A 16,577-nucleotide genomic window follows, 5' to 3' on the forward strand; every position below is an offset into this window, starting at 1 on the left:
TTTTTCTTTACCTAATTGTCGCGTGTAGGAACACTACGCCAGTTTTTAAAACAAGTACACCTTTTTAGGTAGTTGCTTTGGAAATGTATGACCTGTGGTGTGAGTAATAAGGCATACCAAATGCCAAGCACTGGAGCTAAGCATTTTACCTTACTACTGAGTGAAGTCAATTTTGGAAACTGAGGCTTTGACATTAAAGAATACAACTAAGATGGCACAGCTCATAGGTGACAGGGTTTAAAACTTGAACCCAAGGCTGCCTGACTTTTAATCACAAGAGAAAAGGCCTCGTATTAATTCGGCAAAACTCGGTGAGCCGCCGCCCTTCAACTTGCAGTTCTCGGCAGGTTCCACCCGGAATTTAAGGCCTGGTTTACCAAGAAGAACCTCACCCTAAAGAGAACTGGACGGGAAAAGGTAAAACGTGGCCCCTGCGCAGGCTCAAACGTCCCTTCCTAACTCTTCCTTCCCCGCTCCTCGGGACGTCACGGCGGCAACTTTCTAGAGTCGTTGCCGACTCTAGAACGCTCCCGCCCACTGTGAAGTCAAACGGGTGGAAGCTGTACCCCTCTGTGACGTGGACAACCTTCTCTTCCTAGGGCCTTTCCAACTTGGAAGCCAACACCATGCGCCTCGGCTTCTCGGGGATTCAAGCAGGAGTTTGCCAGATGTCAATATGGCCGCTCTATGACTTTCTTATATAGCTTCTTCGCTTTTATTTTTCCATGAGCAGATTTTATTGTTTTTTCTCTTTCTTATTGAGCATGTTTTATAATACCAATTCAAGGGAAATCAAGAACCTTGTACTTTTAGAAGTGTATTTGATAATGAAGTATATTTTGACACTAGGTTAGGTAAATTTCAGTTAGTTGAAACTTTGGCTAAAGAATATCTTAAATTGGGCTTATGGGAGGCTTCAGTGTTTTTAATTGAAGCTATATTATACAGTATATTTTCTTGAAACAAACACTGTTTTGTTTTGACAGTGTATTGCTTTTTCTAAGTTGAGTATTCATAATATTAATGCTTTTCTTTTAAGAACCCTCAACAACTAGTACTGCTTCAAATTATCCAGATGTATTAACAAGGCCTTCTCTTCATCGGAGCCATCTGAGTCTCTCCATGTTGGAATCTCCTGCGTTACACTGTCAGCCCTCCACATCTTCGGCATTCCCAATTGGCAGTTCTGGATTTTCCCTCGTAAAGGAAATTAAAGATTCTACCTCTCAGCATGATGATGATAACATCTCAACCACCAGTGGTTTTTCTTCAAGAGCTTCTGATAAAGGTATTCTTTGCATTTGGTAGTATATAATTTTGGTAGTAAAAATAAATTTCATGGGATAATTTTTTCTAATTTGGTTGTCATTTTCAATTTATAAAAATATAGGCCTTGTAATCAGTGGCATTACTATGCATTGCATATTTTTGTTTCAGATATAGCTGTTTCAAAGAACACTTCAGTGCCACCTCTGTGGTCCCCAGAGGCTGAACGTTCTCATTCACTCTCACAGCACACCACCACCAGCTCAAAAAAACCAGCATTCAACTTGTCTGTCTTTGGAACACTTTCTCCTGTGAGTACTAATTTGATTTGATTTAACCACATTAGTTTTGAGTGTTTATTGCTTATAATTTATCATTATGTTTTTGTGCAGTCACTTGGGAATTCTTCAGTTCTTAAAACAAGTCAGCTTGGAGATTCTCCTTTTTACCCTGGAAAAACGACATATGGTGGGGCAGCAGCTGCTGTAAGACAGTCTAAACTACAAAACACACCCTATCAGGTTGGTTTGAAAAGGAGGAGGATTTGTAACCCCCTTTTTTTTTTTTTTTTTTGTTAATAATCAATAAGTAACTTGGCACTCAAATAGAGTTTTGGTTTAGTTATTCTTTAGTGAAATGATAGAACTCTGGATTACATTCTTTTCATTTAGGGGCTATATTAATATTATTTGAGACCTAAGGGAACATTTTATACATTATTTGTGATTTATTTATTCATTCATTCACTCATTCATTTGTTCATTGATTTATTTATGGCTGTGTTGGGTTTTTGTTGCTGCACGCGGGCTTTCTCTAGTTGTGGTATGTGGGCGTATCCTGTTGCGGAACACGGGTTCTAGGTGCACGGGCTTCAGTAGTTGCAGCACGCGGGCTCAGTAATTGTGGCATGTGGGCCCTAGAGTGCGTGGGTTTCTGTAGTTGTGGAATGCAGGCTCAGTAGTTGTGGCTTGCGGGCTCTAGAGCGCAGACTCAGTAGTTGTGGCACACGGGCCTAGGTGCTCTGTGGCATGTGGGATCTTCCCCAGCCAGGGATCGAACCTGTGTCTGCCGCCTTGGCAGGTGGATTCTTTTTTTTTAATTTATGTATTTTTTGGCTGTGTTTGGTCTTTGTTGCTGAGCGTGGGCTTTCTCTAGTTGCGGCGAGTGGGGGCTACTCTTCGTTGCGGTGCGCGGGCTTCCCACTGCGGTGGCTTCTCTTGTTGCGGAGCGTGGGCTCTAGGCACGCGGGCTCAGTAGTTGTGACTCGCAGGCTCTAGAGTGCAGGCTCTGTAGTTGTGGCGCATGGGCTTAGATGCTCCGTGGCATGTGGGATCTTCCCAGACCAGGGCTCAAACCTGTGTTGCCTGCATTAGCAGGCAGATCCTTAACCACTGCACCACCAGGGAAGTCCGTGTGTGTGTGTGTTTTAGGAAGTATGATGATTAATTCCTTTTTTAAAAAATTGAGGTATAATTTACACGTAGTAAAATTTACCCTTTCCACGGTATTTGAATTTTAACTAAACACATACAGTTGAGTAACCACTTCTGCAATCAAAATACTGAATAAACATTTCCATCACCCCAGAATATTACCTTGTGTATCTCTGTAGTCAGCCCTTCTTCCTACTTCTACCTCTTGGCAACCACTGATCTGTTTTCTTTCCCTGTAGTTTTGTTTTTTCCCAGGATGTCATAAATTTAATCACATACTGTGTAGTTTTCTGAATGTGGCTTATTCTGCTTAGCATAATGTATTTAAGATCAGTCGCTGTATTTGTATATATCAATAGTTAGTTCCTTTTTATTGCTGAGTTATTGTTTATCTGCTCACCAGTGAAAGGATGCTTGGGTTGTTTCTAATTTTTGTCCATTGTGAATAAAGCTGCTATAAACATTAATTTTCATTTCTCTTGGGTAAATACCTAGAAGTTGGACTGCTGAGTCAGATGGTAAATATACATTAATTTTATAATAAACCATGAAAGTGTTTTCCAAAGTGGCTGCTACCACTTTGCATTCTCACCAGTATTATAAGTGTGTTCTGGTCAACACTTGTTATCATCAGTGTTTTGTTTATTTCAGGCATTCTAATAGGCATGTAGTGATAACTCCAACTCACTGTGGTTTTGCATTTCCCTAATGACTAATGATGTTGGGCATCTTTTCATGTGCTTATTTACCATCAATATATCTTAGGTGAAGTACCTGTTCAAATCTTACTGCCCATTAAATAAAAATCTAAAAACATTTTTCACTGAGTTATAATTAATTTAGAATATTAGGTTTAGATGTGCAACATAGTGATTTGATATTTTTATGCATTATGAAACAACTGCATTAAGACCAGTTACCATCCATCACCATGCAAAGTTGTTAAAATATTAATTACTGACTATATTCCCTGTGTGTACATTACATCCCTGTGACTTATTTATTGTATAGCTGAAGTGTACACCGATTAATCCCCTTCACCTATTTTGTCTGTCCCTTTTGCCCATTTAAAAAAATTTTTTTTTCTTACTAGTGAGTTTTGAGAGTTCATTATTCAAGATGTAAGTCCTTTATTAGATATATGTTTTGCAAATATTTTCTCCCATTCTCTGGCTTGTCTGAACAATACCTTGTCAAGAGAAGTTTTTACTTTTGATGACATTCAGCATATTGTTTTTTCTTCCTTTTATGGTTCATGCTTTTGGTATCATATCTAAGAAATTTTTGCCTAACCCAAGGTCACAGAGACTTTCTTCTGTTTTCTTTTAGAAGCTTTATAGTTTTAGGTTTTAATTTAGATCTGTGATTCATTTTGAGGTAAAATGTTTGTGTGTGGTATGAGGTGTGGATCAAGATTCATTTTTTTAACATACGGGTTTTCATTTTTTCTAGTCCTGTTTGTTGATAAGACTGTACTTTCTCCATTGAATTGCCTTTGCACCTTTTATGAAAATCAATTGACCATATAGGTGGCTCTATTTCTGGACTTTCTGTTCTTTTCTATTGATGTGTGTGTGTGTGCACGAGTGCATATATATATATATATATATATATATAATCTTTTGTCAACACTATCCTTTTGTCTTGATTCTTATATATTCTTATATTCTTATCTTTATATTAAGTTTTGAAATCAAGTAATCTGAGTTTTCCAAACCCCCCTTTCCCCGCCCAAGATTGTTTTGGCTTTCCTAGTTCCTTTACTTTTTCATAATTTTAGAATTACCTTATCAGTTTCCACAAATCTGCTGGGATTCTGATTGTGATTACATTGAATCTAAAGATCAATTTGAGGAGAATATACATCTTAACAAAATTGAGTCTTCCAGTCAGTGAACACAGTATGTCTCTCCATTATATAGGTCTTTTTATTTCTTTCATCAGTGTTTTGTAGTATTCATCACGCAGACCTTACACATATTTTGTTGGATGTATACCTAAGTATTTTATGTTATTTGGTATTAGTCAACAATAAATAGCCCGAATAGTCTATTCAGTAAATTGAATTCATAGTTAAAGTACTTTCCACCAAAGAAAACTTCAAGCCCAGATAGCTTCCCTGGCAAATTCTACCAGACATTTAAGAAAAAAGTAATACCAATTTTATACAAACATTTCCATACAATAGGAAGGCATACTTCCCAACACATTTATGAGGCCAACATTACCCTGATATTAAACCAGACAAAGACATTACAAGAACTCTGCAAACCAGTATTTCTCATGAATTACCTACACAAGCCTTTTCAACAGATATTTGCAAATTGCACCCAGTATATATAAAAAGGATACTACATTATGATCAAGTGGGGTTTATCCTGGGAATGCAAGGTTGGCTCAACATTTGAAAATTAATGTGATCTATCATGGAAACAAACTAAAGAATAAAAACTGAATGAACATCTCCACAGATACATAAAACACATTTGACAAAATCAAACATCCATTCATGATAAAAATTTTCAGTGACCTAGGAATAGATGGGAACCTACTCAACCTGATAAATTTTATCTACGGAAAATCTTCGGCTAGCATCGTACTCATGGTGAAAGCTTAGTATTTTCTTCCTAAGATCAGGAAGAGAACAAGGATGTCTGCTGTCACCGCTACTGATCAGTGTTGTGTTGCAAGGCCTAGCCAAAGCAAGAATACAGAAATACAAGGCACCCTGATTAGAAAGGAAGAAGTAAAAATGACTCCTATTCATAGACAGCGTGCTTATCTACATAGAAAACCTTAAGAAACGCCAAAAAAAAGTTGTCAGAACTTACAAATGAGTTTAGCAAGGTCACAGAATAAAGGTCAACATACAAAATCAGCTGTATTTACATACATATATTAACAGAACAATTGGAAATTGATTAATTTTTTAAAAACATCAATTTAAGGTAAATTGCATCATTCTGTGCTTTGTCCCAAGAGTTACTTGATCATAAAAGTCCAGTTTCATGTGTATGTTGTCATGGTGCTTACATAACAGGTTTTGACCTTTTAAAGATGGAGGTGTAATAATACTTTAAGCCTGTAGGCTTTTGGTAGGCTTTTGGAGAGGGAGATCCATTTGAAGATGACAGTCCATGATATAGAAGTGACACAAAAGCCAGTATATATGAAGATTGTGTCTTGTCCTTAAGAGTAGTTTCTTTCCTAAGTAGAGGATGCTTCTATATGTAATTGACAGTAATTATGAGTCTTATTTCTGAGGGTGTTGTTCATTAAGGGCAATATTTTGTTACTTAAGGTGTTAACTGGATGTTGGAGTTACACAGGGAGTTTTTTCTAGAGCTTAAACTGGATCATATTACTCTTTTTCACAAAATTTTTACAGTTAAAATAGTTCAGCGTGTATTAGAAGATAAGATGAAGCATGCCTGTGATTCATGGAATAGTCCAAGTCAGAGTATATTTCTGCTACTTCCTCCTCTGTTTCTTGTGTCACATCCTGTACTTTTTAATGCTGAGTCCTGACATACCCTTAGAATCCTTGTCAGCATGAGCTTCCAGCTGTTCATCATTGATATTTGGGGTTAAATCTATTTCCTGTTCCTTTCCTAGGGTGTTAGAGCTGGGAGGTATATTAAAGATTCTCTAATTCAGTTCCATTTTATTGATTTGTGAATCGAGGCCCTGAGAGGCCAGTGACCAGCAGAATCCAATGACAGACTGTCATGTTTTTCCCGAGGATTTTAACGTTGCCTCATGTTTGCCAAAGCCTCTGGCCTGAACAGCAGTCCTAAACAGTGCACCAAGTTCTTAATAAAACTAACGTAGAATATTGCAGCTACTCTGAAAATAAAATGAATATTGGTATCAGAGAAACTTATTTAAAGTAGTTATTATGATTCAAGTTTTCAGATATTATGAGCTATTTATAGAAACTGAGTTATATTTTGATTGTGAGCATATATATTTTTTTATATTAAGCATTTCCAGACTACATTTGTGGTAGTCACTTGGCTATTGGAATGTTATAATGCGTTCATGACAAAAGGAAGTGTTTCTATTAGAATTTGTAAACACTGCATGTGTGTTAAAGGGTACATGTTTATTCTTTATAAGGATTTTTCCTTAACTCCAATTTTAAGAACATTTACAAGTCATTTATTAAGAAATAGCCTGAGTATTTAAAATTTTTCTTATATTAAAATTTGAGAAATAAGTCAGTTTAAAATTTTTAATTTCCATTTCAGTAAAAGTTTACAGCCTTGTTTAGCTATCTTGGATGTTACTATAGTTAGAAGTTATTTAATACCAAAAATAATTAATACTAATGCAGTTCTCATTAGTGTTCTTTGATTTAAATATCAGGGATAAATTGATCCAGGTGATACTATAACTTTTTACCAGTTGTCTCATTTTTCACATTTGACATAGCTGACAGGTCTTTAGAGTAGTGTGTGCTATCTTATCATTTTTATCTGATTGTAAAAGTAATTTCTCAGGGCTTCCCTGGTGGCGCAGTGGTTGAGAGTCCGCCTGCCGATGCAGGGGACACGGGTTCGTGCCCCGGTCTGGGAGGATCCCACATGCCGCGGAGCGGCTTGGCCCATGAGCCATGGCCATTGAGCCTGCGTGTCCGGAGCCTGTGCTCCGCAACGGGAGAGGCCACAACAGTGAGAGGCCCACATACCGCAAAAAAAAAAAAAAAAAAAAAAAAAAAAAAAAAAAAGTAATTTCTCAGAGAATTGAATTTTCAATAAAGGCATAAAGAAAAAACGTTGAACATGAGCTTAATGATACCACCCAGAGATAAGTTGCTGTTAACAGTTAATCCTATTTCACTTCTCACATTCATTCTATTTTGTAAATATTTTCATTTCCTGAAACGTGTGCTTTAGAGTTTACGGTTCCAACAAATAACTCAAGGTTTACATTATAGGCACCAGTCAGAAGACAGATGAAAGCTAAGCAACTGAACGCACAATCCTGTGGTGTGACTAGTTCAACAGCTCGGAGGATATTGCAGTCTTTAGAGAAGATGTCAAGCCCTCTAGTGGTAAATTTTTTAAATCACAAATTCAGAATTGTAACAGAATTTGAGTTTAGTGAAAAATCTTAACTTTGTTATTTCAACATTAACAGGATGCAAAAAGAATTCCATCTGTTTTTACTTCTCCTCTGAATTCCGTAAGTTGACTTTTAAATCTTTTTAGGAGATAATATTTTTATATATTGGTGATGAGAGTCATATTTTTTCAAAGTTTCCCATCTATTCTAATAGTGTTTTATTTTTTCAGCCTCTTGATAGGAGTGGGATAGATACCACCACAGATTTTCAGACCAGAAGGGAAAAGGTAAGACTTCTTTAGCGTTTATTTAAGGTATTGGCAGTTTTGTTGTATTTATTTATTTATTTTTTTGCGGTACGCGGGCCTCTCACTGCTGTGGCCTCTCCCATTGCGGAGCACAGGCTCCAGACGCGCAGGCTCAGCGGCCATGGCTCACGGGCCTAGCCGCTCCGCAGCATGTGGGATCTTCCCGGACCGGGGCACGAACCCGTGTCCCCTGCATCGGCAGGCAGACTCTCAACCACTGCGCCACTAGGGAAGCCCTGTATTTATTTTTAAGTTGGCAAATATACAAATTGACTTTAATTGATAGTCATTAGGGAACATGTTTGAAAAAATAGATTTTTTTTACTTGGACATTGTAACCTCTTGTGAGGGCCTTACCACATGCTGTATATGTAGTAGATGCTCAGTGAATATTTCTTGGTTATTTGGCATTTCCATCTTCAGTATCCTGGCAGTCTTTTTTTTTTAACTTTATTTATTTTTAAAAATTTTGGGGGGGTATAGGTGATTTACAATGTTTCGTTAGTTTCAGGTGTATAGCAAAGTGAATCAGTTATACATATGTCCACTCATTTTTTAGATTCTTTTCCCATATAGGCCATTACACAGTATAGAGTAGAGTTCCCTTTGCTATACAGTAGGTTCTTATTAGTTATCTATTTTATATATTCCTGTCAGTCTTTATACCTTTTGATAAATGAAAATAAGAGTGAACGGAGTTTGACGTTTTTATTAATTAGAAGTTCAGTGAACTAAAGCCCTCATTGAACATAGTTATCTTTGTAAATTTTCCTCATAAACATTATGTCAAATTTGTTATGTGTGATGGGATTTCTAGTTGGCATATCTTCCATCAGTCAGCCAATGTACTGTTCCAAGATAGCAGAGCTAATAAAAAATATAATATAGATTATACATTGATAACCTTTTTTAGTGTATTCTATTTGGTTAAAATTAGCTTTGGAGGTTACTGTGGGGGAAAAAAAATGCTTGATAGTTAGAGTTAAAGAGGTATCTTTTTTGTCAGTTATATTTGTGGCTAGTTAAATATCCTTCAGGGGAAGCAGATTCCCAGATCATTACTTGTGAAAGCATTTATTATGACACCAAGTTCCCCCAGCAGTAATTGATTAAAATTATCATAAATCTCTGAATTAATTGTGGTAACTATATTCAAGATATTGGTAAATTATAATTATTGTTATGAAATTCTGAAAGCTTAATTGAGTTTTTTCTTGGGATAGCTCCTTAGTACCCAGACATTTGTAATAAGGCAAGAGAGAATTCATTATTGGCTGCTGTGATGGGATTAATTTAAGCCATTAGCTGCTTTTCTCAGACTCACTTATATCAGATTGCTTAAAAAGATGTAAAATTAAAAAATTGTGCCATAAGAGAAGTTCTCATCAATAAAAATTTTATTAATGGTTGAGTATAGTATCAATAAAATTTTGGTAACAGGTGCTAGGAAGTATAAAGACCAGAATACAGTATTGTAGTTCAGGTTTTACGGTTATAATCAGAACAGTCTACAAAATAGACTTGTTCATTGAATTATAGGATCAGCACATTTGTGATGAGGATTTAGGGAAGAGATAGTAACTATACAGAGGCTTTGCCCTGGAAACCAATGTTGTTCACAGCTGCTGCTGGGTGAAAGGACTGTATTCATAGTATTACAGTCTTTGGACAGAGTAGAAGCTCTTGGCTTTATAGTCGTCTTATACCAACAGGATTTTTACTGTGTTTCAGTGTACCAAAAGAATGTTGACAAAACACTTGTGTACTTAGATAATGAAGCCAGTTCATCTTAAGATTTGGAATTCTTCACAGTGCTTTACTAATTAGACTTAAATTGTATGACTTTTGATTTGGTTTTTAAATAAAAATAGAAGAAAATTTACTTGGAGAGAGATTTGCTCATTTTTTAGCAATTAAGATATTTTCATAGCTAGTTAAAAAATACAGCTGAAGAGAATGTAGATAGTAATTTGGGGAAAATGTGGCAAAAATCAGTTTTATGTTTGAATAAACATGTATGTATGTTTATCAGTTTTATATATGAATCAGTTCATATGTTTGAAGTTCATCCTGTAAAAGCTTAGATTATTCAAAATGCTCTGCAATAGTTTCCATTTTATGTGTGTCACATGTGTGTGAAAAGGCATTAAGTCTAGAATAAAATAGTCTGTGAAACTGTTTTGAAATTATATGTGTATATGTAGGTATATGTCTAAATAAATAAGTACATACATAAATTAATAATATAAATACACACACCCTTGGTTCTTTACTTTCAGTTTTTCCTCCTAGTATTTGTTTGCACCCACTGGGTATTTCTCTAGGAAGTACTCATAGTCTCTGGGTTACATTCGCTATTGTCAAGTAATTTTTAGATATACATCGCTGATACATGAAAATAAAAGTTTGTCTTTTGATTTCTGCCTGTCTGTAAGGTGGACTCTCAACACCCCCCTGTTCAGAGACTCATGACCCCAAAGCCAGTTTCCATAGCAGCAAATCGAACTGTTTATTTTAAACCATCTCTGACCCCATCTGGTGAATTAAGGAAGACTAATCAAAGAATAGATAAAAAGCACAGTGTGAGTATGTGTTTATTTTCACTAGTCTTTGAATATTGATTTAAATGAATAAGAATAAGTAACGTAAAGTACCAGTAACCTACTATTGCAGTCTAGCAACTAGATAATGCATAAAGTTTGTGAATTAGTGATGATTACGAATTGGTATAGCTTTAAATGATTGGCACCTTGGTCAAATCCTAAATTAGTGTTTACTAGTAAACACTAGTATATATTCATTGTTTAGATTAAATAATTTTGCCACACTAGCTTTATTTGTGTGTTTTGTTTATGTTATTGAACTATTTGAAAATAAATTTGAGACACCATGCCTGTTCACCCCAAACTACTTTGGTATAGATCTCCTATGTCGTCATGTCTAAGCAAATTACTGTCAGTTCCTTCCTAATATTATCTAATAGCTAGTTGATATTCATATGTTATTTATAGCTGTTTGGGGTGTTTTTGTTTCTGTTTTTGTTTTGCCATACCATGCATCTTGTGGGATCTTACTTCCCCAACCAGAGATTGAACCCAGGGCCCAGGTAGTGAAAGCACAGAGTCCTAATCACTGGGCTGCAAGGGAATTAATTCCCTATGGCTACTTTTTTGAGCCAGAATCCAAACAGGTTTCACATATTACTTTTGGTTTTGTCTTTCTAGACCTCAAATCTTCATGCTCACCACATTGTTTTTGTTTTTAAATAACTTCCTTATTGAGATATAATTCACATACCTTGCCATTCACCTGTTTATTTAAAGTTTACAGTTCAGTGGTTTTCGTATATTCACAATTGTTCATCTACCACTACAGTCAATTTTAGAACATTTTCATCACCGTCCCCTCCCCCTCACCTAAGTCGCACATCCGTTAGTAGTCACTTTCCACCTCTACCCCTCAAGCCCTAGGCAACCACTAATCTGTCTCTATAGGTTTGCTTATCTGGACATTTCATATAAATGAAATCTTAAAATAAGTGGTCCTTGGTGTTTGGCTTATTTCACTTACGTTTTTGAGGTTCACATCATATATTAGACCTTCAGTACTTTTTTTTTAATTTTTTTTTTTTGCGGTACGTGGGCCTCTCACTGTTGTGGCCTCTCCCGTTGCAGAGCACAGGCTCCAGACGTGCAGGCTCAGCGGCCATGGCTCACAGCCCGGCCACTCCGTGGCACGTGGGATCTTCCCGGACCGGGCACGAACCCACGTCCCCTGCATCGGCAGGCGGACTCTCAACCACTGTGCCACCAGGGAAGCCCAGAACTTCAGTCCTTTTTATGGCTGAATAATATTTAATTGTTTGGATATACCATGTTTATCCATTCATCAGCTGAGGGACATTTGGGTTGTTCTCACTTTTTAACTGTAATGAATAAATACTGCTGTGAGCTTTTGTGTGCAAGTTTTTTTGTGGACATAGGTATTCATTTCTCTTGGGTCTTAGAGCTTGGAGTAGAATTGTTAGGCACATTGGTATTTGAAAAGGCCAGGTCAGTTGTCTTATATGATGTGTCTTGTATCCTGGGTTTGTCTGTTTTCCTGTGTCATTTAACTAAAGTGTATTTTTTTGTATTTACATAATATCTTCCTATTTGTGCCTTTGTTTATGTTTAATTTCATTCAATCTTCATAACTCAATTTCTTGAAAATTTTCAAACTAAAGTTGAAAGAATAGTACAGTATTTACCCATTTCCTTTAACTTGACTCACCAGTCTTTAACATTTTGTCATATTTGCTTTATCAAACTTTAAAAAAATGATTTGAGCATAATTTTGGACTTGCAAGAAAAATCTTAAGGACTCCACATTTTACTACATTTCCTTCATGTTTTTCTGTGTTTTCTACAAACAAGGAATTCCCTCACATAACTGCAGAACAATTACCCAAACCAGAAAGAAACTTGACATTGGTACAGTACTATTATTTACAGATTTTATTTAGATGCCAGTTGTCCCAAAAGAAAGAAAATGCAAGATCATGTCTTGCACTTAGTTGTCATATCTCTTTATCTCCTTTAGTCTACAACAGGTTTTTAGGGTTTTTTTATTTGTTTGTTTTTTGGTATTTCATAACATTGATAGTTCTGAAGAGTAAAGTAAGCTGCGTGTTCGACGTCTCCTCATGATTAGACTCCGGTGTGGTACTTTTGGTAGTAATACCACAGAATAGAGTCTGAACTCTTCTCAATGTGTCGTATTAGGAGGCATGCTCTACCAGCTTGTCCCACTCCTGACACTGTGATAACTAGTTAAGGTGGCATCAGTGGGATTTCTTCATTGTGAAGTTACTGTTTTACCTTTCGTAATTAATAAGATAACTTTGAGAGGATAAATATCTTTTTCACCCACCAGTGTTAGCATTATTTTTTTTATTTTTATTTTTTTTGCGGTACGCGGGTCTCTCACTGTTGTGGCCTCTCCCATTGCCAAGCACAGGCTCCGGACGCACAGACTCAGCGGCCATGGCTCACGGGCCTAGCCGCTCCGCGGCATGTGGGATCTTCCCAGACCAGGGCACGAACCCGTGTCCCCTGCATCGGCAGGCGGACTCTCAACCACTGCGCCACCAGGGAAGCCCTGTTAGCATTATTGATGATATTTGCCTGAATCTGTTATTTGTAGATGCCAAATGGTGGCTTTCTAATTACACTATTTCTTCTACCTTTATGAAGTTGGTTTTCTACTGTAGGAAGTTTACTTTTCTCTTTTTTTGTGTGTATTTCTCTATTTAAGTCAGTGTGAATTCTTATATTTCATAAGATTATAATCTTTTACTAGCATTATTTATTTTGATGCTCATATTGTCCCATATTTGGTCTTTGAACTGGCTCCTGTGTGTCCTTTTAATATTTCCCCTTCATTTTTCAAGCACTTAGTTTCTTTTTGATACTATAAAACAACCCAGGCTCATCTTGTGAGTTTTCAGCCCCAGCCCTGTAATCAGCCATTTCTCCAAGGAACCCTGATTCCTTTAGATGGAGGAATTCTTAAGTTGCAGAGAATCATTTCAAAAGGAATATCCTTGTAAATTTGATTGCACATTTAATAGGCCATAATGAGAGATAAGTAAAAGTATTTTTGTGGTGGTAAGTGTATTAAATTTGTCCACTGCTGTTTTGTTGAAAGGACAGTTGTGTTTAGTGATAGTTTATGTGTATAATCACACTGTATGTAGCTCTTGGTCATCATTTTGGAGACAGGGTATAGGTTGCAGATTTTAGGATTCACTAACTAAAAAAAATCATTAAATTCCTGATTCCAAATATTAAAATTCACAGATAGAAGGGTGGTGCTAAGAAATTAAATAAGCAAGCATGTAAATACGTTGTGTTTATTCTTTCCTAGACTGGATATGAAAAAAATATGACACCAGGACAAAATAGAGAACAACGAGAAAGGTAATGTCATCCTTATAGTGAAGCTTCTTTATACTCATTTGTAAGGTCTGTATTTGATTTGTATCTGCCTTTTTGAAGATTAAGAAGGTTAAAAAAATAGAAATCACACACACACACACACACACACACACACAAATCTGTCAGCTTTTAAAATCACATTCAGCTGAACATTTATTTTCTCAGTTGTTAGCAGTTCTAATTTTTCGGTGTTCAATTAGTTAACAAGTTATGGACCAGAGTAATACATCATTGGTGTTAATTTTCTTTTTCTTTGCCTAGCGGCTTTTCTTACCCAGATTTCAGTGTGTCTGCAGCCAATGGTTTGTCTTCTGGAGTAGGTGGTGGAGGTGGGAAGATGAGGCGAGAGAGGACGCGCTTTGTGGCATCTGAACATCAAGAGGAGGAGGTAGGGTTGTACTCTTAACGTGTGTTCTGAAGCATCGTAATACCTTGAAGTTTATTATTAAAAGCTTTGGTGTGGTGGTGAGGGGGAGACCTGGAGGTCCCCTGGAGGGGTGGGGTTTGGGGAGACCCAGCACAAGAATAATCTGCCATTGAAACAGTTCCTTAAAAGTGTGTGTGTGTGTGTTAAGCTGTCAGGCTTTTTTTTTTTTTTTTTTTTTTTTTTAAATAATTTTTGGCTGCGTTGGGTCTTCGTTGCTGCGCAGGCTTTCTCTAGTCGCGGTGAGCAAGGGCTCCTCTTCATTGCAGTGCACTGGCTTCTCATTGTGGTGGCTTCTCTTGTTGCGGAACATGGACTCTAGGCGTGCGGGCTTCGGTAGTTGTGGCATGCGGGCTCAGTAGTTGTGGCTCTCAGGCTCTAGAGTGCAGGCAGGCTCAGTAGTTGTGGCACACGGGCTTAGTTGCTCCATGGCACGTGGGATCTTGGTTTCCCCGACCAGGGATCAGACTGGCATCCCCTGCATTGCAAGCTGGATTCTTAACCACTGGGCCACCAGGGAAGTCCAGAGAAATGTTTCCACCTGTGTAACCCAAACCCCTGTCAAGCTGTCACACATTTCCATCACTCCAGAAAGTTCACTCATGCACCTTACCTGTCAATGCCCATTGCCTCCTGCCCCAGGGACAGTCACTGTTCTCATTTGTTCCATCATATATATATATGGTTTTGCTGGTTCTAGAACTTCATATTGATACAGTTAGTCAGTATGTATTCTTTTGTTCCTGACTCTTGTGAATAAAGCTGCTGTGAACATTCTTGAACCTTTTTGTAGACATAAGTTATTTCTCTTAGGGTAAATACTTAGAAGTGGAGTTATGAGGTTATATGATTTGTTTAACTTTTTAAGTAACTGACAAACTGTTTTCCCCAAAGTGATTGTAACATTTTACACTCCCACCAGCAGCGTGGGGCTTTTCTTACTCAATCAACTACTCTTTATCAGTAGTTGACTGTCATCCTTTAAATTTTAGCCATTCCGCTTTGTGTCTGATGGTGTCTCATTGTAATTTTAATTTGCCTTTCTCTCTTGCTTAATAATGTGTTCTTCTTTATTGGCCATAATATCTTCCTTTGTGAAGTGTCAGATCTTTTGCTCTTTTAAAAATTGGATTGCCTTACTATCATCGAGTTGTAGGAACTCTATAAATTCTAGACCCAAGTACTTTGTCAGATACGTGTCTTACAAATATTTTCTCCCAGTTTGACTTGCCTAATCCTTTTCTTAACAGTATCCTTTGATAAGCAGATGTTCTAACTTTATGAAGTCTGAACTTACCCATTTTTTCCCATTATTTTTACTGTTCTTTGTGTCCTAAGAAACCTATCCCCAGGCTGCCAAAAAAGTCTCCTATGTTTTCTTCTAGGAGATTTATAGTACTGCTTTTATGTTTTTCCTACTTTCCTTTTTGATTCCTTATGTGATCCGTGGATTATTAAGAAGTGGATTTAGTCCTGATTTTAATGTTTTGAAATGTATTGAGACTTGTTTTGTAGCCCAGCACATGGTCTGCTTGATGAGTCTTGACGAATGTGTATTCTGCGGTTGTTGGGTATAGTATTCTCTAGATATCAGTTAGATAAGATGACGGATAGTATTTCTAAGATCTTTGTTCTTGCTGAATTTTGGAGGGAGTGGGGTGGGGAGATGTCTGTTTTCTGTATTGTTGAGATATGAGTTAAAATTGTCAACTTTTATTTGGTGAATTTATCTTTTTCCCATTTATAATGTCAATTTTTGCTTACTTATTTTGAGGCCCTCATTGGTGCATACACACCTTATATCTATTGTGGCTTCTCAGTGATTTGCCCCTTTTAATATTACTAAATGTCCTTTAAAAAAATCTTTGGAAATATTCTCTGTCTTGAAACCTGCTGTAGCCGGTGTTTAATGTAGCCAGCCACTTTATTACTGGAATTAGCCTTCTTATGCTTACTAACTGCAAGTTATATCTTTTTCCAGCCATTTACTTTCAATCTGTGCCTTTTCGTTTAACGTAAGTCTCTTATAGACAGCGTATAATTGAGTCTTGTCCTTTTATCTATTTTCTGCCTTTTAATTGGAATGTTCACTTGTATTATT

General features: G+C 36.9%; 1 protein-coding gene across 3 annotated transcripts in view; it reads left to right on the top strand.

Moving 5' to 3' along the window:
- The window catches only part of NUP153 (nucleoporin 153), a gene marked incomplete at both ends in the record, with an annotated part of 79,327 nt that overhangs the window by 32,729 nt on the left and 30,021 nt on the right, over window positions 1-16,577 (top strand). For all 3 annotated transcript variants that reach the window (XM_079713367.1, XM_079713368.1, XM_079713369.1), the window contains 9 exons: window positions 1,040-1,288; window positions 1,438-1,577; window positions 1,659-1,787; window positions 7,639-7,755; window positions 7,842-7,886; window positions 7,997-8,053; window positions 10,510-10,656; window positions 13,982-14,034; window positions 14,314-14,440. In XM_079713367.1, coding sequence (XP_079569493.1) covers window positions 1,040-1,288; window positions 1,438-1,577; window positions 1,659-1,787; window positions 7,639-7,755; window positions 7,842-7,886; window positions 7,997-8,053; window positions 10,510-10,656; window positions 13,982-14,034; window positions 14,314-14,440 — 1,064 coding nt within the window. The remainder of the gene's footprint in view (window positions 1-1,039; window positions 1,289-1,437; window positions 1,578-1,658; window positions 1,788-7,638; window positions 7,756-7,841; window positions 7,887-7,996; window positions 8,054-10,509; window positions 10,657-13,981; window positions 14,035-14,313; window positions 14,441-16,577) is intronic.

The sequence above is a fragment of the Hyperoodon ampullatus genome (assembly GCF_949752795.1).
Source record: "Hyperoodon ampullatus genome assembly, chromosome: 10".
NCBI lineage: Eukaryota > Metazoa > Chordata > Mammalia > Artiodactyla > Ziphiidae > Hyperoodon > Hyperoodon ampullatus.